This window comes from Nerophis ophidion, linkage group LG17 (assembly GCF_033978795.1).
Source record: "Nerophis ophidion isolate RoL-2023_Sa linkage group LG17, RoL_Noph_v1.0, whole genome shotgun sequence".
NCBI lineage: Eukaryota > Metazoa > Chordata > Actinopteri > Syngnathiformes > Syngnathidae > Nerophis > Nerophis ophidion.
Genome location: NC_084627.1, coordinates 845,870 through 871,644, shown reverse-complemented (window position 1 = coordinate 871,644; position 25,775 = coordinate 845,870). Strand labels below are relative to the sequence as shown.

The 25,775-nt window shown below is 39.4% G+C and overlaps 1 protein-coding gene across 2 annotated transcripts in view; it reads left to right on the top strand.

Moving 5' to 3' along the window:
- The window catches only part of abl1 (c-abl oncogene 1, non-receptor tyrosine kinase), a 105,958-nt gene that overhangs the window by 7,444 nt on the left and 72,739 nt on the right, over positions 1–25,775 (top strand). For both annotated transcript variants that reach the window (XM_061875669.1, XM_061875670.1), the window contains one exon: positions 9,761–10,095. In XM_061875669.1, the coding sequence (XP_061731653.1) occupies positions 9,969–10,095 (127 nt within the window). In that variant the 5' untranslated portion in view covers positions 9,761–9,968. The remainder of the gene's footprint in view (positions 1–9,760; positions 10,096–25,775) is intronic.

The following is a 25,775-nucleotide window of genomic DNA, read 5'->3' as shown; positions in this document are numbered from 1 at the left end:
TGAATCCCTATTGAGTGTTGCGCTACCAATCTGTGTGTCTGTGTGTCTGTGTGTCTGTGTGTCTGTGTGTCTGTGTGTCTGTGTGTCTGTGTGTCTGTGTGTGTGTGTGTGTGGTGTGTATTGTATAAAAAGAAAGAGGCAGTGAGCAAATGTGACACCTGATCATTCAAGTTTGTAGTCAAGAGACGGAACAAACCAAAACACATTTAAGCAATATAAACTTTTTTTTTTTATTGTTGGGGCTCCCTCAAGTTAACTCCAAGGGACCCAGAAGGGCTCCAGTCTTAAATTTTTTTAAAAATAAGACTTATATTATTTTTTTTTATAAAACCCTTGAATCTTTAATTCGACTTCGACGGCGTGGCGCAGTGGGAGAGTGGCCGTGCGCAACCCGAGGGTCACTGGTTCAAATCCCACCTAGAACCAACCTCGTCACGTCCGTTGTGTCCTGAGCAAGACACTTCACCCTTGCTCCTGATGGGTGCTGGTTGGCGCCTCGCATGGCAGCTCCCTCCATCAGTGTGTGATTGTGTGTGTGAATGGGTAAATGTGGAAGTAGTGTCAAAGCGCTTTGAGTACCTTGAAGGTAGAAAAGCGCTATACAAGTACAACCCATTTATCATTTATTTATTTTTTTCTACATTTTACAAGCTTTTTGTCAAAACCCTATTTTTTGGGTCAAAAATACAAAATATACAATATTTTTACCAAAAGGACTTTCAAAGTGGAATATTTGATGTGAAGTAATTGGATCCTAAATAGGTCAATAATTCATAGCAAAATTGATTTGAATTTATTATTATTATTATTTTTTGCAAAGACAGTTGTTATTACATTCATTTAAAATTCTTGGGGACTTAAAAGTGTCCCACTCATAAAAAGGTCATGCTTTTTAACTTATTTTTTATTTTTCATTCAAAACTTAAATCTCTTTATCAGCTTCAGATATTATAATGTTTAATTAGTTTATCAATCAATCAATCAATCAATGTTTACTTATATAGCCCTAAATCACTAGTGTCTCAAAGGGCTGCACAAACCACTACGACATCCTCGGTAGGCCCACATAAGGGCAAGGAAAACTCACACCCAGTGGGACGTCGGCGACAACGATGACCACGAGAACCCTGGAGAGGAGGAAAGCAATGGATGTCGAGCGGGTCCAACATGATACTGTGAAAGTTCAATCCATAATGGATCCAACACAGTCGCGAGAGTCCAGTCCAAAGCGGATCCAACACAGCAGCGAGAGTCCCGTTCACAGCGGAGCCAGCAGGAAACCATCCCAAGCGGAGGCGGATCAGCAGCGCAGAGATGTCCCCAGCCGATACACAGGCAAGCAGTACATGGCCACCGGATCGGACCGGACCCCCTCCACAAGGGAGAGTGGGACATAGAAGAAAAAGAAAAGAAACGGGAGATCAACTGGTCTAAAAAGGGAGTCTATTTAAAGGCTAGAGTATACAAATGAGTTTTAAGGTGAGACTTAAATGCTTCTACTGAGGTGGCATCTCGAACTGTTACCGGGAGGGCATTCCAGAGTACTGGAGCCCGAAATGAAAACGCTCTATAGCCCGCAAACTTTTTTTGGGCTTTGGGAATCACTAATAAGCCGGAGTCCTTTGAACGCAGATTTCTTGGCAGGACATACGGTACAATACAATCGGCAAGATAGGATGGAGCTAGACCGTGTAGTATTTTATACGTAAGTAGTAAAACCTTAAAGTCACATCTTAAGTGCACAGGAAGCCAGTGCAGGTGAGCCAGTACAGGCGTAATGTGATCAAACTTTCTTGTTCTTGTCAAAAGTCTAGCAGCCGCATTTTGTACCAACTGTAATCTTTTAATGCTAGATATGGGGAGACCCGAAAATAATACGTTACAGTAGTCGAGGCGAGACGTAACAAACGCATGGATAATGATCTCAGGGTCTTTAGTGGACAGAATGGAGCAAATTTTAGCGATATTACGGAGATGAAAGAAGGCCGTTTTAGTAACGCTTTTAATGTGTGCCTCAAAGGAGAGAGTTGGGTCAAAGATAATACCCAGATTCTTTACCGTTTAGTATATTTATAACAGCAATCAGTAGAATAATTAGTATAATTAGTATTTGTAAATAAATAATATGTAATTTTTTAAATAATTTTCATATTTTTGTTGTAATTTTGTCCTTTTTGGCCTTAAATCAATCAATAATTTATAGAAACATTGATTTTGATTCATTATTATTTTTTGAGAAATTATAAAAAAAAATTATTAGAGTCAACAATGCAACTTTTTCTCGTATATTTCACCAATTTGCTCTTTTATTCCACTTTTTATTGTTTAAAAAAATATATATATTTTAGTATTTTTAGAATGATGTGCTGCGGGCCGCAAATGGCCCCCGGGCCACACTTTGGACACACCTGCTTTAAAGTAACTTGATGGATTATTATCTTACCTTAATTTTTCACTTCTCTAAATGGATTAAGTGCGTTCACCTCAAACTGACAGCGTGCTTGACTTTGAGGAACTTCTGAAGAGGAAATATTGCTGTGGTACAAACTTTTGTGTGGTGTTGCTTCCTTTTTTGTCATTCTTCAAAGTTGATTGTAATGCGTAGCAGAATGTTGCAGCGTGTCATTATCACGTCGGTCCGCAGGAACAAAAACACAGATGGCAGTATCGCTAGTCCAGAATTTTCACAGTCTGGGACCGACCTAATAATGAACCTGTAGAAAAACATACCAGTACTCTGTATACATCCCTATTTGTCCCGCAGCTAATCGCTAGAATTCCGCACGACCCCTTCATTGTACCGTGGGTGTTTTGACTGACGCTCCCTTCTCCTACTTTAGCTAAGGAATGTAAAGTATTCGGGGCAATTTGATATTGACATTGTATGTAGGTTGAGTTTTTTCTTGCATTTTAGTAAAGTCATTTACAAAAGGTAAACATAGAAAGCTTATAGGCTATTAGTAGCTAGCAGCTACACAACAGCTAGATAAGTGTCTTTAATTGAACAATATTGCAATCTAAAAAAAAGGCATTTGTCACTGTAAACAATGATCAAGTCATTACAGTTGCAGAGAACTTACACATACAAAGTATTCAATGCATAAGCATATCAGAAAATATACAGTAACAAACGTGACCGCATCATTCAACTTACTGCATCATTAATGTAATATTATGGCCACTAAGTGTCGTCCAAAAATAATTACCTCTCCACTTCAACTTAAAGACAGTATAATTTTATAATTAACTAGATGAGGCATTTCCTGAAGGAATTGCATGTGAATGCTCCAATGCTGAAGTTGAACTGAAATGCTGATAGAAGGTGGTATGAGTATTACAATAGTTGGAATGTTTAAAAGTTAGAATTTCAAAGAAAAACGGAATTTGGTTTGGAACTTGGGGAAAGTCCAGGATGTGTAGAGTATTTTGAAGTTGGAACAGTTTGAATCAGATAAAAAATGTGGGAACTGTGCAACCTGGGAAAATGTTCCATTCTATTCAATGGGAATTTCAATGAATTTTGGGAAAACCTTCTTTTTTAGAAAATGCTAAAAAAATTAGCATTTTCTGTATAAGTGTAAAAGGTTAATGTTGGGATATTTCAAACCGGTCGAGAAATGTTAGGGTAGTAACATTTTTAATTGAGAAATGATATTACGGAATTCTTGAAATTTCGGGTAAACCGGGAAATTTTCCAGCTCAAAAAACAACTTAGTTTTTTTGTCCTGATTATGGGGCGGCATAGCTCGGTTGGCAGAGTGGCCGTGCCAGCAACTTGAGGGTTGCAGGTTCGATTCCCGCTTGTGCCATCCTAGTTACTGCCGTTGTGTCCTTGGGCAAGACACTTTACCCACCTGCTCCCAGTGCCACCAACACTGGTTTAAATGTAACTTAGATATTGGGTTTCACTATGTAAAGCGCTTTGAGTCACTTGAGAAAAAGCGCTATACAAATATAATTCACTTCACATTAAGAGGAATGTTTTGACGGTGGAATCCTTAAAGTGGGTAAAAAATGTGGAAGTAGTAGTCGCCAGAAGGGTGAAAATATAGTTTGAAAACTAAACTGAGAATTCATGGAATTATTTTGAACTTAGAAATATTATAGTTTGAATGTCCAGGATGAATGAAATATGTTGAAGGGGAAATGATAAATAAATGGGTTGTACTTGTATAGCGCTTTTCTACCGTCAAGGTACTCAAAGCGCTTTGACATTACTTCCACATTTACCCATTCACACACACATTCACACACTGATGGAGGGAGCTGCCATGCAAGGCACCAACCAGCACCCATCAGGAGCAAAAGTGAAGTGTCTTGCTCAGGACACAATGGATGTGACGTGGTTGGTACTAGGTGGGATTTGAACCAGGGACCCTCGGGTTACACACGGCCACTCTCCCACTGCGCCACGCCGTCCCAATGGTTTGAATTGGTTGAAAAATGTGGAAATGGTCAAAGTTTGAAAAATGTTTAATCCATTTTGAATTGGAAAAATGTCCCGGAAAACAGCGAATTTCTGGGAATTTTTTTAATTTGTCAAGGAAAAGCCTGCGATTCCCGAAAAGGCTGAACAGTTTGAAGTTGGAACGGTTTGAATCGGATGAAAAATGTGGAAAGTACAGCGTGCCAAAATCTGGAGAAGAAGAAAAACCATATGTGTGAATGCTCCAAAGCATTCACACAATAATACATAGGTTAGTGTTTTTCACACCCACCATTGTTCTCTGTTTGAGTAATTTCACTTGATCAAGCTTTTTATAACATTCTATGTTACAAATGCAAATATGTATAATTCTTGATGATATCGTGACAGATCAATATCGGTATCGGTTAATACTCAAGGCTCCAATAGCGGTTTCGTATTGGAAATGAAAGTTTTATCCAGACGCCACCATCAAAAGTAGCAGGAATGACTATCAAATGATGATAGAGTGCAGGTTTATATCACTTGTCCGACCACAGACATGAACACAAAGATAGTTTGTATCGACAGTGAGCATTATCACGTTTGTTATGGCGGCTTGTTTGATACAGCTCTTCTGGAGGTGTGCACCCATCTGCATAACAACAACACGTGCTTCCCACGAGACTTCTTTCTATTTGTGGCTTTCTTCCGACGCTTCTTTTTGTTAGGACCTTCAGACGGGTGGGTCGGGGGCCCACAGCAACACCCGCTGCCCGTTGAGAGCGATACGTGCTGTCATGTCTGTTTGTCAGAAAATTAAGATTTCCCAGTTGGTTTTTTCGACAATTCTTGAACGCACCACATTTATGTGATATGAAAACAATACAGCATCTTTAAGAGGAATTTCACGTTTTTTCACAATATTAGAAGTATACAAAATATATATATATATATTTGTATTCTAACATGTAAAAATGGTCTCAATTTAGGTAGCTAGTGAGAGCAATCAATTATACCGCTAAATCTCTTTAAAATACATTCAAAACTCGTCACCAATACTTTAGATTAGATTAGATTAGATAGTACTTTATTTATTCCGTCAGGAGAGTTCCTTCAGGAAAATTACAATTTTCAGCACAATCCCATTCAAGATCAGAGAAACATTACAGGGAGACAGAACAGGATCGCTGACGGGTCTGCCGGCTTCCAGCGCCCCTTACAAAAAAGATGACATACAGGTAAACAAGGGGGGGATGGGAGAAAAGAATAGAAGATTAAAATAAAATAAAAAATTAAAAAATAAAAATCGGTTCCGTAACCTGTATTATAACCAAGCTGTAACGACATTGTCATTGTAAGAGTGAACACTGAGAAACTCTCTTTCTAGCCTAGTAACACATCGGCATGCTTCGGTATTAGCCGTAAAAACTAACCACAGCAAGAGATAAGATAGCTTCCACGATAACAGGAAACGCGTTTGAATTTTTAATGCGAAACACAATTCGATAGGACACCAAACTGTACTGACTGAAAAACATGAACAATCATTTTACAGTATCTGTAAAGTATTATTTAATGTTTTGTTTGTACAAAACGCATGACGTGCTGCATGTATAATGATCAATATAAAGTGTGACTTTATTGTTATTAGTGGTAAGCAAACCATCCATCCATCCATCCATCTTCTTCCGCTTATCCGAGGTCGGGTCGCGGGGGCAACAGCCTAAGCAGGGAAACCCAGACTTCCCTTTCCCCAGCCACTTCGTCTAGCTCTTCCTGGGGGATCCCGAGGCGATCTCAGGCCAGCCGAGAGACATAGTCTTCCCAACGTGTCCTGGGTCTTCCCCGTGGCCTCCTACCGGTTGGACGTGCCCTAAACACCTCCCTAGGGAGGCTTTCGGGTGGCATCCTGACCAGATGCCCGAACCACCTCATCTGGCTCCTCTCGATGTGGAGGAGCAGCGGCTTTACTTTGAGTTCCTCCCGGATGGCAGAGCTTCTCACCCTATCTCTAAAGGAGAGCACCACCACACGGCGGAGGAAACTCATTTCGGCCGCTTGTACCCGTGATCTTATCCTTTCGGTCATAACCCAAAGCTCATGACCATAGGTGAGGATGGGAACGTAGATCGACCGGTAAATTGAGAGCTTTGCCTTCCGGCTCAGCTCCTTCTTCACCACAACGGATCGATACAACGTCAGCATTACTGAAGACGCCGCACCGATCCGCCTGTCGATCTCACGATCCACTCTTCCCCCACTCGTGAACAAGACTCCTAGGTACTTGAACTCCTCCACTTGGGGCAGGGTCTCCTCCCCAACCTGGAGATGGCACTCCACCCTTTTCCGGGCGGGGTAAGCAAACCATTTATGTCAAAATAGCTCGTCTCCAAATTCCACAATTGGGGCTTCGAATCGATTTCACCTCAGTTCCGTCTCCTCCAAGGTTTCACCCTCTTCTTTGTGTTCGCTTCTGGAAGCAGCACTTAATCCTTCATTCATTCCGCTTGAAAAAGATAAGGTTGTGAATCCTCATTTGTTCAATAATAGGTGTCTTTGTTGTTTGTCACATAAGTCTGCCGTGATTAGAACACACAAGCGTTTTGTATCCGGAAGTAGGAACACACTGGAAGTCGGACGTGCGCTGCTATGGAAAGAGAAATCAATGCATGGAACAATTCAACCCCGGAAATGATTAAAATGTTCAAAATACAGTAAATATTGAACATATTACATATTGTCATGAATGTGTCTATTACTACATTATATATATATATATATATATATATATATATATATATATATATATATATATACTTGCAGTGTGTATACAAATGTTGATGGAGGCTTTTAAAGTTGTCTTAGAGCAGGGGTGCACGCACTTTTTCTGCAGGCGAGCTACTTTTCCATTGACCAAGTCGAGGAGATCTACCTCATCCATATATATCATTTCTATTTATTTATTTATGAAAGATACATTTTTGTTAACAAGTTAAAAGTGTTTAATGATAATACAAGCATGTTTAACACATATAGATTCCCTTCTTATATGAAGACAAGAGTATACGTTGGTGTATTACCTGATTCTGATGACTTGCATTGATTGGAATCAGACAGTAGTGATGATAACGTCCACATTTTAGAGTGTCCGCCCTGAGATTGGTAGGTTGTGAGTTCAAAGCCCGGCTGAGTCATACCAAAGACTATAAAAATGGGAGACATTACCTCCCTGCTTGGCACTCAGCATCAAGGGTTGGAATTGTGGGTTATTTAACAAAAAATTGTTCCCGGGCGCGACCACCGCTGCTGCCCACTGCTCCCCTCACCTCCCAGGGGGTGATCAAGGGGATGGGTCGAATGCAGAGGACACATTTCACCACACCTCGTGTGTGTGTGACACTCATTAAAACTTTATTAACTTTTAACTTTAATTTTCAAATGGAGGAGAAAAAGAAAGTCCTCCTTTCTGTCCAATACCAGAAGAAAGTGGTTGCTTTTTGGCATCTTATTTGTCCAGCTTCAATACTCGTTCTTGTCAATACACTTGACAGGAAATACATCGGCGGCAAACTCCCTAGCTTGCTGGATTGTGCATGCTAGATTTCTGAGACTTTTATTTTGTTAGCGCAGGCAGGATGAAGCAGCGCTTTTATTGTGAAGATAGGAACTGTGCAGTCAGTCTTTACAGTTTAGACCAGTGGTCTCCAACCACCGCAGAATAATTTTTTATTCATTTTTATTAAAAAAAAAAAAAATATATATATATATATATTTTTTTTATTATCTCAAATCAACATAAAAACACAATATACACTTACAATTAGTGCACCAACCACAAAAACCTCCCCTTTTCATGACAAAAACGTCCCTTTTTCATAAAAAAGAAAAAAAAAAAAGGATCTCCCCCCCCCCGGCCGGGCCGCGGGACAAATGATCAAATTATTAAGCGTTGACCGGTCCGCGGATACAAAAAGGTTGGGGACCACTGGTTTGGACGGCAGATACGGCACGAGAGTCTGTTGAAATAAAAATTGTTTCTTGCCTTCCTGTCTGTCGTTTTATCTTAATAATGAGCTGGCAGCATCGCACAAGACCCTTGGGTGCCGTGAATATCAATCAAGTGACATCTTAATGAAGATTGATAATCGCTAATTTTAATTTTTTTTTTTTTTTTTTAATGCCTGGTCGACTGACTCACCCTCCACGATTGGCTGGTTGCTCACGATTGACGTAATGGGCATCCCTGTCTTCGAGGGCTTTGAAGGCTACAATGGTGACTCCCATTAGCCGCATTTTCCAAGCTTTTTTTTTTTAAATAATCTTTAAAGTGCTAATAAAAAGAATATAAAAAGACATGTGTTCTTGTCTCTCATAATGATTGTAAACGATAGATAAAATTCCAGAAAAAAGTGCAGTTCCCCTTTAATAAATCCACCAATTGACATGTTTCACCCTTTTGAGAGCCTTTGCTTTTTAGTACGCAAAAGCCTCTTTCCTATATTTGTCGCCATTCACTTTTTGGAAAAATAGTATCTCGTATAGGGGGTATAACGCAGTGGTTTTCAACCTTTTTTCAGTGATGTTCCCCCTGTAAACATTTTTTTAATTCAAGTACCCCCTAATCAGAGCAAAGCATTTTTGGTTGAAAAAAGGCACTATGTCATCAGTTTTTGATTTATTAAATTATATAACAGTGCAAAAATATTGCTCATTTGTAGTGGTCTTTCTTGAAGTATTTCTAAAAAAAGACATAAAAATTACTAAAAACTTGTTGAAAAATAAACAAGTGATTTAATTATAAATAAAGATTTCTACACAGAAGTAATCATCAACTTAAAGTGCCTTCTTTGGGGATTGTAATAGAGATCCATCTGGATTCATGAACTTAATTCTAAACATTTCTTCACAAAAAAATAAATCTTTAACATCAATATTTATGGAACATGTCCACAAAAAATCTAGATGTCAACACAATATTGCGTTGTTGCATTTTTTTCCTCCCCAGTTCATTAACTTACATTGATGTTTTGTTTAAGTATTATTCAATAAATATATTTATAAAGGATTTTTGAATTGTGGCTATTTTTAGAATATTAAAAAAAATTCCTACGTACACCTTGGCATACCTTCAAGTACCCCCAGGGGTACGCGTACCCCCATTTGAGAACCACTGGTCTAACGTGTACTCCTCCTGCTCAGTCTTCTTATTCTCTGAAAGACCATACTTATAGTCTCATTATAATGTGTTTATAAGCAAAGGGCAGGTAGCGCCAAAACTATATGTGGTGGAATGAATATACTGCGTGGGAATCACTGAATATTAAAAATAACAATCCTGTATTTTCCTCCCAGATTCCCGTGAAACACCCCAAATTCCATTAATGCACGGTAAAAAGAGCCACACTGCAGTCGCACCCATCTGCACCCCTGACACTCCGGGAGGAAGCCAAGGAAAAGGACTCCTCCTGTTTTCTCTCCTTTCAAACGCTTCAACTGTCGGACGCCGTGCGACCCAATCCAGCTTGGCGCGGTCCCGGCTGCGGCCTGGCATCCTGCCCTTATGGGGCAGCAGCCGGGGAAGTTTGTAGGGGACCAGAGGAGACCCAGTCTGCCGGCCTTCATCAAGGGGGTGAAGAGGGAGTCGACGCGCCACGGGACCCAGCCCTGCAATGTGTTTGCTGTGCACGGTAAGAACCAAACGCCACCTTGAAGGCTGTTTCACATATTCACCTGTTTTGTGTCCTCCACTGTAGAACCTTGTGTTTGCCCAACGACAAAATAACAATGATCTGTCCCATGATCAAATTGTCACCATCCAAAATCTTGTTTACTGTTGATCAGTATCATACGATTTTCATGAAAAAGTATGTGATCGCCACTGCTGATTAATGCCTTTTAATTCCGATCAGAAAAGCAGATCCCCTCTGACTGACACTGTATTTATTTTTATTCCCCCGGCTGACAAGCGGCTAGCTAATTATGTGTCTGCATACACAGTGAGCCATCACGTCATCACCTCCATCACGGCAAATGAACTGCATTCTTTAGTATGTTAAGTATCATAATCAAGTATTATTATCACCGAAGGACGGGGCTAAACATGTTTCACGCCGAGAGCAAGTCAGGAGCAGGCATGCTAATAGCTTATTTATTAGATATGTTTCTTTCTAATAGAAAGATCAATTTTATCTTTACAAATGAAAATAAAGGTCGATAGATAGATAGTACTTTATTGATTCCTTCAGGAGAGTTCTTTCAGGAAAATTTAAATTCCAGCAGCAGTGTACAGAGTTGAGATCAATTTAAAAAGTAAACAGTATATAATGGAGGTATAATTGGAAACAAAATAGAAAAATATTACAATAAGAATAAAAATAAAAAGCAATAATGGGAATAAAAATGTAACATTGAAATAAAAATATAACAAGAGAAACTTATTGTATTCTAATATGTGCTTATCAAAGTTTAAGAAGTGGCGATAGATACACGTTGCAGCAGAAAATTAGGAAATATTCCGGGGAAAGTAATAAGTAGATAAATACAATACCATGCCAACTTTATTTATAAAGCCCTATAAAAACAACCACAGTTGAAGAACAAAGGGCTGTACACCACTAAGCAATACAGGCAAAGGACAGACTAAAAATAACATTGAAAAAGCAAATACAAATTAGCCTAAGAATAATTTTTTTTTAGATAAAAAGCAGGTCAAAACAGTTTAAAGGCTCAGGCTGGGTTAAACGCCATAATAGTTTATGGCAGTGACTCTCAAACTGTGGTAATCACTTGATTAAATGTTCCAACACAGTGTTACTGTTCAAACTGTGTGTAATGGGACAATGGCTAAAAATATAAAATCTACTTGTTAATTTAAACATATATCGCCCACCCCTACTGTATAGCCTTGTAATGTAATGTATTCCTCACTGAGCTAACCTAACTAAACCTGATCATAGCATACTTTTGTTATTGAATGTAAATACAAAAGCACAAGTTGTTTTGTCACGCCCCCTGGACAAGCAGACTTCACACTATAAATAGGCTGGCTTCGCTACACATTCTAAGATAAAGCAAATGACTCAATCAGCTGCAGACGTAGCAGCTGTAAGTTTGACCATTGTGTTGCAGTGATTGCATTCATTGTGAAGGCTTCCATGATGAAATGCAAACATCACATGGTCAGTCTGTTTTGATTTATGATGACTTGTGATAAACTGCAGCCGCTCTGTTTCCATTTGTCTACCTTGTTTCCCTGCAACGTAATTAATTACGGGTTTAGTATTGAGAGACTCTCAATTTACATTGTCGGCAAGAAAAACCTAGTTTTACCCCAAGTTTGCAGCTTAGCGAGCAAATGTTTTTAAAGTTCTATTTTGAGACTATAAACTTGTCCATACATCTAAAAATCCGTCATTATTGCTGTCGCAGGAGTCGTTTAAAAGCAAAGTTGAGCATGAAGCTGATCCACCAAGGGGGTTGTGTTGGTGTTTGTACATCTGTTGATTGAAGTCGCTCTGCAGTCATTGCTTGATTGTATTAGCACAGCCTGTTCATTGATCCTGTGGCTGAGAATGCCTTGGAGCTGGTGAGAAAGTGAAAATATTGCGTAACGCTGCCGGTTTCAACACGTATGGGAAGCTCACAGTTTTAGTATAAAAAAAAAAATCCCAGGGCACTTGTGAGTGAAAGTGTGCGCCTTTTGACTGATGCTATTGTGCAGACCGTGCTCAGACTGGACGCTCTTAAGAAAAAATATTTTAAGTGGCTATCAGTATTATGTGGGGATCCTGTAAAACCGGGCCAGATCCGGAATTTATATGATATTTGATGAGTATTAGAAGCTGGCCCGCAGTTGTAGTGTAACAATGCTCATTGTCATTTCGCGATCGGTGTTTGTGAATCGGCATTAAAAGCCATAAATCGGCAAATACATTAAAATGAAAATCGTCCGATACCTATCAGCAGCCGATCAATCAGCACATCGCTGGTATTTTATGTCAATATTTATGATTTAAAATGTAAACGGGTATTTGTGCAAATTGCAAAAATATATATAAAAAAACAAACAAACTATATTATCAAAATATAAATAAAGGTCCACATAAAAAACATCAGAAGCCGACACTGTATATTTGTGTCATTACGGTCAAAATCTTACATGGCATACCTTGCTTATATTGTGCATTACATGCAAAAACACTTGACATTTTAACTTTGTTTTCGATGTAATGCACAACCTAAAAAATGTCACAAAAACAACATAAAAACCTGAAGTAACGATTGTATTACAGCAGGGGTGTCAAAATCATTTTAGCTCAGGGGCAGCATGGAGGAAAATCTGTGCACTCACGGGCCGGACTATTAAAATCACAGCATTAAAACTGAAAAATAAAAACAACTTCAGTTTGTTGTCTTTGTAATAATTTGGCCAAAAATATTACAATAAAAATATAGAAAAAAAAAACTGCAGCAGTAAAGTTTAGATCCATGAAGGAACAAAGAAAGTGAATGAATGTGTATAACTGAATAAATGTACGTGCATAAAGTTGTGTTTTCTTTTGTATTTTTTTTTAATGAATTAAGTAATGTTTATGACAACCTTTTTCCAAATCACAATATACCGTATTTTTTGGATTATAAATTGCTCCGGAGTATACGTCGCACCTGCCGAAAATGCATAATAAAAAAGAAGGAAAAACACATATGTATGTCGCACTGGAGAATAAGTCGCATTTTGGGGGGAAATTTATTTGATGAAATCCGACACCAAGAATAGACATTTGAAAGGAAATTTAAAATAAATAAAGAATAGTGAACAACAGACTGAATAAGTGTACGTTATATGACGCATAAATAATGAACAACAGACTGAATAAGTGTACGTTATATGATGCATAAATAACCAAAGGAGAAGGTGCCTGGTATGTTAACGTAACATATGGTAAGAGTCATTCAAATAACTATAACAAATAGAACATGCTATACGTTTACCAAACAATCTGTCACTCCTAATCGATAAATCCAAAGAAATCTTCTTCCTCGATGTCGCTTCTAAACAACTCTGCCAACTCCAAAGGTATGCGCCGCTTCCTCTTGTCGTTTTCTGCTGCATATTTCACTACGTCCAGCTTGTAATCTGCAGTACATGATTTCTTTTTCGTTTCAATTTTTGTTCAGCCCTTCTCAGTTTTTAGAAGTTACCGCCAACGTTGAAATTATCCATTTTAATAGCTACGGGAGTAGCATATAGCAAATAGCAGTTAGCATCCCATGACCCACAATGCACTTCTGCCATGACCCATCCCCGCCAAATTCTTATTGGCTGACGTGTGTGTGACGATTGCTGACATTTTCTTCGTCTCTTCCGCGAATGAGATAAATAATATTTGATATTTTACGGTAATGTGTTAATAATTTCACACACAAGTCGCTCCGGAGTATATGTCGCAACCTTGGCCAGACCATGAAAAAACTGCGACTTATAATCCGAAAAATACGTTACATGCTTTTTTTTTAATTTATCTTTGCTTTTTTGGCTTTTTGGACCCTAATAGAATAAAAAGTAAGAATCATCTTTTGATATGATGTACTTAGTCCATAAGTACACAAACGTGTACTTCATGTTTAGTGACATGCTAATTCTTATTTTTACACAATTTTTTTCCAAATTCCATTGTATATTGTACTCTTCTGACACCACCAGATGGCAGTAAAAGTGTCCACATAAGCGGCCATAAGACCCCAATTTAGTAGTGTACACAATTTTGGAAATACGAGCTAAAAGGTGCTGTCCACGGATGTGGCCACTAAGCCTTTAGAGGGGAACTGCACTGTTTTTTATTTTATTTTGCCTATCGTTCACAATCATTATGAAAGACATGGCGACGGATGGATTTTTTTTTGCATTCTAAATATCAATAATGTTAACAAATTTGATCAAAGGTCCGCTTACAATGGAGCCTACGGGGACGCTGTTCAAGTCTGCCTATAGAGCCCCTAAAAACATCTAAACACCTCTGTTAGGGTTTTATATACATGATTCAAATATATATGTAATGTAGTAACAGACACATTTACAATAACATTTAACATTTACGTATTTTGATAATTTTAGGCATATGCGGTGAATTACTATTAAAAACGTACCACTTTTGCTTCTTTTTTTTTTTCTTCATCACTGATTTCTGCTCACTGCAGACTTTATGAGAGCCAACAAACATCATAAAACATCACTTTTATTTATTTATTTATTTATTACTGTGCAAGTTCTGCTGTCATTAGGATGCCAACTGCTAGGATGTACATATATTCCCATTTAGATAATCCTGGTGAAGAAATGGGGTGGGGGATCGCGCTTTTCGTGCTATTCTCACCAGTTCCAGGTCCTAAATGGCGGTCAAAGAGTCTGAATTTGTCTTATTATATTCTCAGCCATTTTCTCTCCAGGTGAGAGGCAGGATTTATGATCTACAATAAACTTAAAGGGAGCAGCAGGAAAGCAGGGAAACCAAAGACCACTCGATGATGTAAACATACAGTAGGGACACACGGAAGTGATTATGTTGCGGCTATAAATAGTTTGTCTGCGTTTGCACTTATAACAATATTACCAATTCTAGTTTAATATTCAGGTCACAAAATGTACATTTAGTCTTGTTGGCGCTTTTTGAATGGTTATTTATCGGGTTTTATGGGCGGAATTGTCCAGCTCCCATTGGCTTTATAGTAAGCAGACTTTTATTTACTTTTATTTACATTTATTTGATATGAAAATTCATCCGTCGTCATGGGTTTCATAATGATGGTGAATGTTAGGCAAAATTCTCCAAAAAAGTGCAGTTCCCCTTTAAAATCAACCATGATAATTATATTATCAGCACAAGTCACTAGGTCACCAACAACTTGTTGATAAAGTCTGAATAAGTCCTGGAGGGAGGTTGATTAGGGCTTCACGGTGGTAGAGGGGTTAGTGCGTCTGCCTCACAATACAAAGGTCCTGAGTAGTCCTGGGTTAAATCCCGGGCTCGGGATCTTTCTGTTTGGAGTTTGCATGTCCTCCCCGTGAATGCGTGGGTTCCCTCCGGGTACTCCGGGTTCCTCCCTCTTCCAAAGACATGCAACTGGGGATAGGTTGATTGGCAACACTAAATTGGCCCTAGTGTGTGAATGTGAGTGTGAATGTTGTCTGTCTATCTGTACCCCGCCTTCCGCCCGATTGTAGCTGAGATAAGCACCAGCGCCCCCCCGCGACCCCAAAGGGAATAAGCGTTAGAAAATGGATGGACGGAGGGAGTTTGATTACAGCCAGGTGTCGCTGTAAAGCGGCAACCGACCTCATAGTAAGAACCTCAAGTGATTTATGTTTATTACTTAGACTCGGGCTAAGGTTAAAGTTTACATCAGAGATTAGTGTGACCCCTCCAAACCTTTTAAGGGGATAAGCTACATATAAACAGATATAGATATGAGGAGATACCTCTCGTTAAGTGGAAAAAATTCATCTGGTTATAACCATGTCTGGCTAAGAATGTTGTTTCTTATGACCTCATTAACTAGAAGCGCTTTGAGAGACAAAAATCTGGTATTTAAAAAGCCCACGTTATAGGTAGTGTGCTGTTTGAAAACATTTTTATAAATGATATCCGTAGTCGTAGTAATAATAAGATTATGTCTTATCACGTGCAGCGTGTCTCAAATAACTAGGAAGTGATACAGTCTGAAACTGGAAATTACTTGTCTAGTTTCGTAAATATCATTATCAAGTGTCTTTATGACTGGAGAAGGCTAAACACAGAGAGCAAGCATGCTAATAGCTAAGCTAACTGCGAAGCTAGCTTGAATACCAATAAACAATACCAAGAAATGTGTGCTTAATAAAGTTTAAGAAGTTCAGATGGAACCACTCTGCAGCAGAAAGTAATCCGATTATTATATTGACATTTTTTTTGATTAAACACTCATAAGTAATAAAATAAAATACAAAACTATTTAAAATATTCTCTTGCTATCGGTAAACAGTCAATAGCACTCACCATGAATAAATGTACAGTTATTAAATGTTACCGGTATGGGTACTGGCCGATCTCACTCATGATTAGGGCAGCATGAAATCTTGAACAGAACTTCCCTAGTTTTTAGTAACATTTCCAAAAATGTGTACAAGCATATAACCAAAGGTTAATGGCCTACTGAAACCCACTACTACCCACCACGCAGTCTGATAGTTTATATATCAATGATGAAATATTAACATTGCAACACGTCAATACGGCCTTTTTAGTTTACTAAATTGCAATTTTAAATTTCCCGCGAAGTGTCCTGTTGAAACGTCCCGGTATGATGACGCGTGCGTTTAACGTCTCGGGTTGTAGCGGACATTTTTTTCCAGCCCGATCCGAGCTATAAGTAGTCTGCTTTAATCGCATAATTACACAGTATTCTGGACATCTGTTTGCTGAATCTTTTGCAATTTGTTCAATTAATAATGGAGAAGTTAAAGTAGAAATATGGAGGTGGGAAGCGGTGTATTGCAGCTGCCTTTAGCAACACAAACACAGCCGGTGTTTCCTTGTTTAAAATTCCTGAAGGTGAAGCTTTACTACGGAACAGAGCGGTCAAGCGAACATGGTTCCCGACCACATGTCAACCGGCACGTTTCGGTGAGAAAATTGTGGTAATAAGTCGGCTCTTACCGTAGTTTTGAGCGGAGCTTGCGTCCTCCTGCAGCTGCTGCGGACTATTACCTCCTCCCACCGGAGACACTGGCGGTCACCACACCTGTGGCCACACGCCTCCGACTTTCAGGTACCATATGATCCAACTAAAACACTAGTAACGCAATAAGCAGATAAGGGATTTTCCAGAATTATCCTAGTAAATGTTAATAACATCTGAATCGCTCCCACTGTCCTCGCCTTTTTTATTTATTTATCTTTTTTTAAACTTTTTTATTTATTTCTTTTTTCTAGTCCTTCACTCTCACTATCCTCATCCACGAATCTTTCATCCTCACTCAAATTAATGGGGAAATCGTCGCTTTCTCGGTCCGAATCGCTCTAGCTGCTGGTGGCTATGATTGTAAACAATGTGAGGATGTGAGGAGCCCTACAACCCGTGACGTCACATGCACATCGTCTGCTACTTCCGGTAAAGGCAAGGCTTTTTTATTAGCGACCAAAAGTTGCGAACTTTATCGTCGATGTTCTCTACTAAATATTTTCAGCAAAAATATGGCAATATGGCGAAATTTTCAAGTATGACATAGAATGGACCTGATATCCCCGTTTAAATAAGAACATCTCATTTCAGTAGGCTTTTAACCTAGCAAAAAGTAACATCCATACTAGCAACTTACTGCTTAGCAATATAATGCAAACCTCACTGAGCTAACCTAGAATAACGCGCTTGTAGTAAACTCTAAATCAGGGGCACTCACACTATTTCTGCAGGCGAGCTACTTTTCAATTGACCAAGTCGAGGAGATCTACCTCATTCCTATTTATAATTTATATTTATTTATTTATGAAAGAGACATTTTTGTTAACAAGTTAATGGTGTTTAATGATAATACAAGCATGTTTAACACACATAGATTCCTTTCTTTCATGAAGACAAGAATATAAGTTGGTGTATTTGATTCTGATGACTTGCATTGATTGGAATTAGACAGTGGTGCTGATAAAGTCCGCATTTTCAAATGGAGGAAAAAAAAGTCCTCCTTTCTGTCCAATACCACATGAAAGTGGTTGGATTTGGCATCTCATTTGTCCAACTTGCATACTCGTTTTTAAACACTTTGTTATGAGAGTAACATATGTGTGTGGCCCTTTAATGTCTGGCAGCAGGTGAGTGACGTCAGTGAGAGTGCGGGTGGGCAAGCAAGTGAGAAAGCGGTCGCTGAGGGCGGGGGAGAAATACATTGGCATCAAACTCCGTAGCTTGCTAGCTTGTGCACGCTAGCTTTCTGAGACTCTTATTTTGTTAGCACAGGCAGGATGAAACATGTCTTTTATGGTGAAGACAGGAACTGTGCAGGCGGTCTTTAGAATTTTGACAGTAGGTACGGAGTCTCTAGAAATAAAATGTGTTTCTCTGCGTCCGCCTTGTAAGTGATTTTTTTCTTAAATATGAGCTCGCAGCAGCCAGCGTCATCTCACAAGATCCTCGGGTGCCGAGAATGTCAAACAACTGACGAAAGTGAAGTCTTGGTATGATTGATGATTGCTCATTTTTATGTATATTTTTTAATGCCTGGCTTTAGATCGACTGACACACCCTCCGAGATCGACCAGTCGATCGCGATCGACGTATTGCCCACCCCTGCTCTAAATGGTAAATGGTTGTACTTGTATAGCGCTTTTCTACCCCTTTTTTAAGGAGCCCAAAGCGCTTTGACAGTATTTCAACATTCACACACACATTCACACACTGATGGCGGGATCTGCCATGTAAGGCGCTAACCAGGTCCCATCAGGAGCAAGGGTAAAGTGTCTTGCCCAAGGACACAACGGACGTGACTAGGATGTTAGAAGGTGGGGATTGAACCAGTAACCCTCAGATTGCTGGCACGGCCGCTCTCCCAACTTCGCCACGCCGTCCCTAGCTATATATAACTGTAGTTATATAGTCGCGCCTCGTACTTGCCCCGAGACTTGCCGACTTCACCCCATAAAAAGGCAGGTTTCGCAACAGATCCTAAAACAATTAAAAAGAGTCAGATGTAGATGTTGCAGCTGTATCATGTTAGACCCGCTCGACCTCCATTGCTTTCGGTCCCCTAGAGGGAGGGGTTGCCCCCAGTTGAGGTCCTCTCCAAGATTCTCATAGTCAGCATTGTCACTGGCGTCCCACTGGGTGTGTATTCTCCCTGTCCACTGGGTGTGAGTTTTCCTTGCCCTTCTGTGGGTTTTTCCGAGGATGTCGTAGTCGTAGTGGTTTGTACAGTCCTTTGAGACATTTGTGATTTAGGACTATATAAATAAACATTGATTGATTGATTGATTGAGCTGTAAGTTTGATAATTGTGTGAAGGCCTCCTTGATGAAATGCAAACATCACACGGTCAGTCTGTTTTGTTTTATGAGTTATCTTGCCAGCTTTTTTTTTTGGATTGAAACTTTTAGTAGTAGATTGCACAGTACAGTACATATTCCGTACAATTGACCACTAAATGGTAACACCCTAATAGGTTTTTCAACCTGTTTAAGTCGGGGTCCACGTTAATCAATTCATGGTAATCTATCTATACTGTTGAACTGTCATTTACCATGACTCAATGAAAAAATGACTGTTACTACATATTGTTGGTATTGGTATCGGCCGATCTTACGCGTGAATGATTGGTATTGAAACTGACAGCATAAAACCCTGATCGAAACACCACCATACCATTTTCTCACTAAAATAGGGCAAAACCATCCTTGCCCAAGCACTCCCTCCTGTTTCTGGAGTATAAATACTTGGGCTTTTAGCACCAGCCGCCGGACGAGATCTGACCAGTCTCAGTCTAACTAATGAAGCCTACTCGGATGAGCAGCGAAACGTCTTCTAAGACAAACCAAACAGTCCAGTTGTGATCGATTGAATGCCCTGAGATAACAATAACCTGGATGAAAGAGAACATTCATAGACACACCACAAAATGATGCATATTATAAAATGTTTAAAACAATGTATTGTGTATTTGTAGATACAAATATGTTTTATAGTTTGTGTCTTTATTTATATATGTTTTTGTTTATATTAAAAATGATTGTATGTAGATCTGCAGTTATCAACTATTTCAATTAATCGATTAATTTATTAAAACTAGGGCTGGGCAACAATTAAAAATTTTAATCGAAGTTAATCGCACTTTTTCTCTGATTAATCGCGATTAAATGCATTGTATACGCAAAGCCCAATAATGAATTCAAAAGTAGTGTGTAGTGCACCTTTATTGGAATATTCTCCCACATGAACAAAAGCGCCAAAACATTTGTTGTGCAAACACAATTCAAATCAGTCCTTGTTAAACAGTAGCAGTTAAATAGCATATTTTATGAAAATCAACTCAAAAAATGTAAATACAAATATTTAAGCTTATTTCCACTGCCAGGGTATTTAAGTTATCCTGTTTGTTATGGAAAATAAATATAATCTACATACAAATCTCTGATCCACAATCCACAAAAGGCAATTTCTGAGGTAACAGCAGGAACATTTTTTTTATCAGGGACCTTATGTTTAAAAAACCTATATTATAGGTAGTGGGCTGTTTTAGGGAATTTTTGATTAAATTATCCGTAGTAGCAATATTAATAATGTTGTGTTTATTATGCGTAGTGAACTTAAAATAATTATGACCATATCTAGGAATTGATATGATGGGAATTTTCCGATTGTTTGCTTGGTGCTTTGATAAACTGAACGCATCATATACATGGTACTATATTGTGATGTTATGAGCCAGGGAAAAAAAGAACTACCCTACCCAGCATGCAACAGGAGTGACGAGCATTTGCGGTAGCCCGGTATAGGTTGTGTCGCCATGACGGCATCTTGTATGTTGTGATATGCACGCTCTGAAAGTAAACGTTAAGAACTCAGCCAACACTCCTCGTCTGCATTATTCATAAATAAACAGACAACACAAATACTCCGCTGCTTCACAGGCCGCTGGATGTAGCCGGCAAAGTATTCCCATGCTAGCTAGCCGATCTAGCAAGCACGCGTCATTCAGTCCAAAACGGCCCGATCTATCCACATTCAGAATGGTCTGGCGGTCGTAAGTGATCCCGGAGTGACCACGCTGTAAGCCAGGCATGAAATATGCAGAATTGTCCGGTATTTTTGCCAAATGTTCCATCTTTACCAAGAGCCCCTCCACGCCGAAGCCCGTCCGGGCGCCGCCATCTTTATAAGAAAAGGCGTTAACAAAATAAAAGCATGTAAACAACATACGCAAATACGCGATAAAATAATTGTCGGCGTTAATAGATTAATGAGTTAACTCGTAATTAACGCATTAATTTGCCCACCCCTAATTAAAACATACTTTAAGGGAAGCAGTGTTAATTTTGTTGACGAAAAATTTTCGTCATACTTATCGATAAGTCAACGACTTTTTTTTTCTGACTAAAACGAGACAATAACTAAATAAAAAATAATTTACGTGGCCTAAGACGATGACGAGGTGTATTGACATATTCGCCAACGAATAAAAACGAGACGAAAATGTCTGCCAGAGACGAGATCCAATCGGAACTCATTTCGTTAGGAAGAGGCGGGAGGAGTTGGGAAGAGAACCAATCAGAGCGACGTGGTAAGGAAGTTACGTAAACGTAGTTTGCGTTTGAGACTGACCCGGGAATGCGCTGCAGAAGACAACATGTCAACGCCGGGGAGGAAGAGGAGAGAGGACTTATGGGGAAATGTTATATTTGACGTCAAAGATAACAAGACGCAGTGTAAGAAATGCAGCGCGAGGATTACGTGGATAAACACAACAAACTTGAAGCGACATTTACAGTCGAATCACCCCGAAATCCACACACAGGTAAGCATTTTCCACAACATACAACCCACTCGACGTAATCCCGTTTATTACACGGCTTACTCGTGAAATACTAAATTTGAGACATAATTTTCATCAAAATATGACTTGTATCTGTGATTTTTCCACTGTTTTGCTTTGACTTTCAGAAATTGAAGGGAAAGTTTACATATTACCCTTTAGTCGACTAAATCTACTGTAGTTTTCGTCGACTATAATCTTATGATATTTCGTCGACTAAAACTAAAACAATTTAAATAACTAAATTATGACTAAAACTAAATTACATTCTAGTCAAAAGACTATGACTAAAACTAAATCAAATTTTGCTGGCAAAATTAACACTGAAGGGAAGGATGCAAGCCAAGCGTCCCGCTAACTGATAAGTTTACCAAATGTGTGTGTAGAACTGTGATTGCCTTGGCAGACAATATTTTCCACTGCCTCTTGCATAAGGCAGACGTAGAGTCGCGGTGGGGGGGGGTGGACGCAGCACAGGGAAGGTCAGAAAAATAGAGCGAGCGCGTTTGCCGGTAAATGGATCGAACTTGGCAACGGGTGGGTGACAGTTGCTCCTATTGGTTTTCCCCTTACGATGAGCAGGTTGGCTCGTCCGCGGGGATGTGAGTCACACAGTGCACGAGGAGGGTAGTGTCAACACATCATTTTACGTCTTTGTATGTTTTTTTAAATTTTATTTCATCCCCTCCTCCTGCCCCTAGTGCTCGAGTCGTGCTGCACCGTGCTGCTTCTCTGCAGGCAGGTTCAAACCTCACGCTTGCCGCTGGCTGGAAAGCGAGGCGGGAGGCAAGCGAGGACCTGTCTTGTGCTGCCATCTCGTCGGCGTGCTTGATTTCAGATTGCACGGCCGCCGCATGTAGCCGAGTACACTCTGGCGTGGTACATTGAATGTGAGCCCAGTACTCTGATTGCAATACTCTGTGTTGCTGACTTTCAACACAATTCATTGCCTGTAGCTACCAAAATGTTGCATGATTGTAGAATTTTACCATGATTTGAATAACGTGGACCCCAACTTAAATGCTTACTGAAATTAGATGTTCTTATTTAAACGTGTATAGCATGTCCAATCTATGTGTCATACTTGCTCATTTCGCGATATTGCCATATTTTTGCTGAAAGGATTTAATAGAGAACATCGACTATAAAGTTTGCAACTTTTGGTCACAAATAAAAAAGTCTTGCCTTTACCGGAATTAGCAGACGATGTGCGTGTGACGTCACGGGTTGTAGGGCTCCTCACACTGTTTATAATCATAGCCTCAAGCAGCAAGAGTTATTCGGACCGAGAAAGCGACGATTTCCCCATTAATTTGAGCGAGGATGAAAGATTCGTGGATGAGAAAAGTTAGAGTGAAGCACAAAAAAAAAAAAGGCGACGGCTCAAGGCGGCGGCAGTGGGAGCGATTCAGATGTTATTAGACACATTTACTTGGATAATTCTGGAAAATCCCTTATCTGCTTATTGTGTTAATAGTTTTAGTGAGATTTTAAAGTCATACCTAAAAGTCGGAGGTCCGCGGTGAACGCCATTGTCTCTGAGAGAAGCCATGGAGGAGCCAAGATCACAGCTGCCTTTTTGACAGCTGCTGCAGGAGGACGCATAATCCACTGATGTCTCCGGTAAGAGCCGACTTAATATCACAATTTTCCCATCCAAAAACGTGCTGGTTGACGTAGAGAAACATTTTCACAACAAACAAAGAAACACCGGCTGTGTTTCGGTTGTTAAAGGCAGCTGCAATCCACCTCTTTCCACCAACAGCATTCTTATTCGACATCTCCATTATTAATTGAACAAATTGCAAAAGATTCAGCATCACAGATGTCCAGAATACTGTGTAATTATGCGATGAAAAGAGACGACTTTTAGCCGTAAGTGGTGCTGGGCTGACATGTCCGCTACAACCCGACACGTCACAAACACATGTCATCATTCCGCGACGTTTTCAACAAGAAACTCCACGGGAAATTTAAAATTGTAATTTAGTAAACTAAACCTGCCGTATTGGCATGTGTTGCAATGTTAATATTTCATCATTGATATATAATCTATCCGACTGCGTGGTCGGTAGTAGTGGGTTTCAGTAGGCCTTTAATAAAAAAACGTTATTATGTAGCATAAAAAATGCAGATGGCCTTAAAAGGCCACAACACTCAGTCACCGTATGTAAGTACCCAAAATAAAGACTCGACATAAATATAACATTGGAGGAAACGGGATAAATACCTGATGCTAACTGCCCATAGAAAATACGTGGGTATGGCTAGTAGATACTATTAGCAAACAAATTCACTTACCAACTCAGCTTAATATCTTAACATCGCCACACTCTCTCATCGCAACTCGGCCCTGATGGTCGGCACCTATAAGTTCACAATTAGTTGTAAAATGTTGGACGGTTGTTTTTACGATATGCAGGCAAACAACAACTTTAAAACATACCGGCTTCAGATGTCCCCAGGCTTAGCCACCGCACCTGGCAGCCATCTTGGAACACATTATTATAACGGCTCCGGTTGGCGGCAGTGTACGCATTTCAGATGTAATTAGACACTTTTACTACGATAATTCTGGAAAATCGTTTATCTCCTTATTGTGGTAATAGTATTTTAGTGAGATTCTAAAGTCATACCTGAAAGTCGGATGGCTGCGGTGAACGCCAGTGTCTCTGAGAGAAGCCAAGGAGCCAACTGTGTAATTATGCGATGAAAAGAGACGACTTTTATCCGTAAGTGGTGCTGGGCTAATATGTCCGCTACAACCCGAGATGCCACAAACACATGTCATCATTCCGCAACCTTTTCAACAAGAAACTCTGCGGGAAATTTAAAATTGTAATTTAGTAAACTAAACCGGCCGTATTGGCATGTGTTGCAATGTTAATATTTCATCATTGATTTATAAACTATCAGACTGCGTGGTCGGTAGTAGTGGGTTTCAGTAGGCCTGTAACCCTTGTGTGGTGTTCGGGTCTGTGTTTGATTTTTTATTAAAGGGAAAAATTATACAATTGATTAATTTTACAAACAGACTCACTGACTTTGGCTCATTTTCTGTGAAGAACATATATCAGAATACATATTTAATGACAACACACCATACACCCCCCCTACACATTTATATTACATATAAGACAGTGGTTCTTAACCTGGGTTCGATCGAACCCTAGGGGTTCGGTGAGTCAGCCTCAGGGGTTCGGCGGAGATCAAAACACACTCGACTCATCGTATGAATACAAACTTCTCCCTATCGGCATATTACGGATACAGCAACAGCTGAATGATTTGCAGGTGTGTGATTTGTTGTAAGTTTATGCACTGTGTTGGTTTTGTTGTTTGAACAAGGTGATGTTCATGCACGGTTCATTTTGTGCACCAGTAAAAAAAAACATTGTCACACTTTAGTATGGGGAACATATTCACCATTAATTAGTTGCTTATTAACATGCAAATTAGTAACATATTGGCTCTTAACTAGTCATTATTAAGTACTTATTAATGCCTTATTTGGCATGGCCTTATTATAACCTTGACCCTAACCCTAACCAAATAACTCTGAATTAAGTTTTTGTTACTTAGAATATGTTCCCTTAGTGTCCAAAAACCTCTAAATTAAGTCTTTGTTACTTAGAATATGTTCCCCCTAGTTTCCAAATAACTCTAAATTAAGACTTTGTTACTTAGAATATGTTCCCCTAGTGTCCAAATAACTGTAACTTAAGTCTTTGTTACTTAGATTATGTTCCCCATACTAATGTGTTACCAAAAACATATAACTTTGTCTTGAATTTGAAAAAACCCCAAAACATT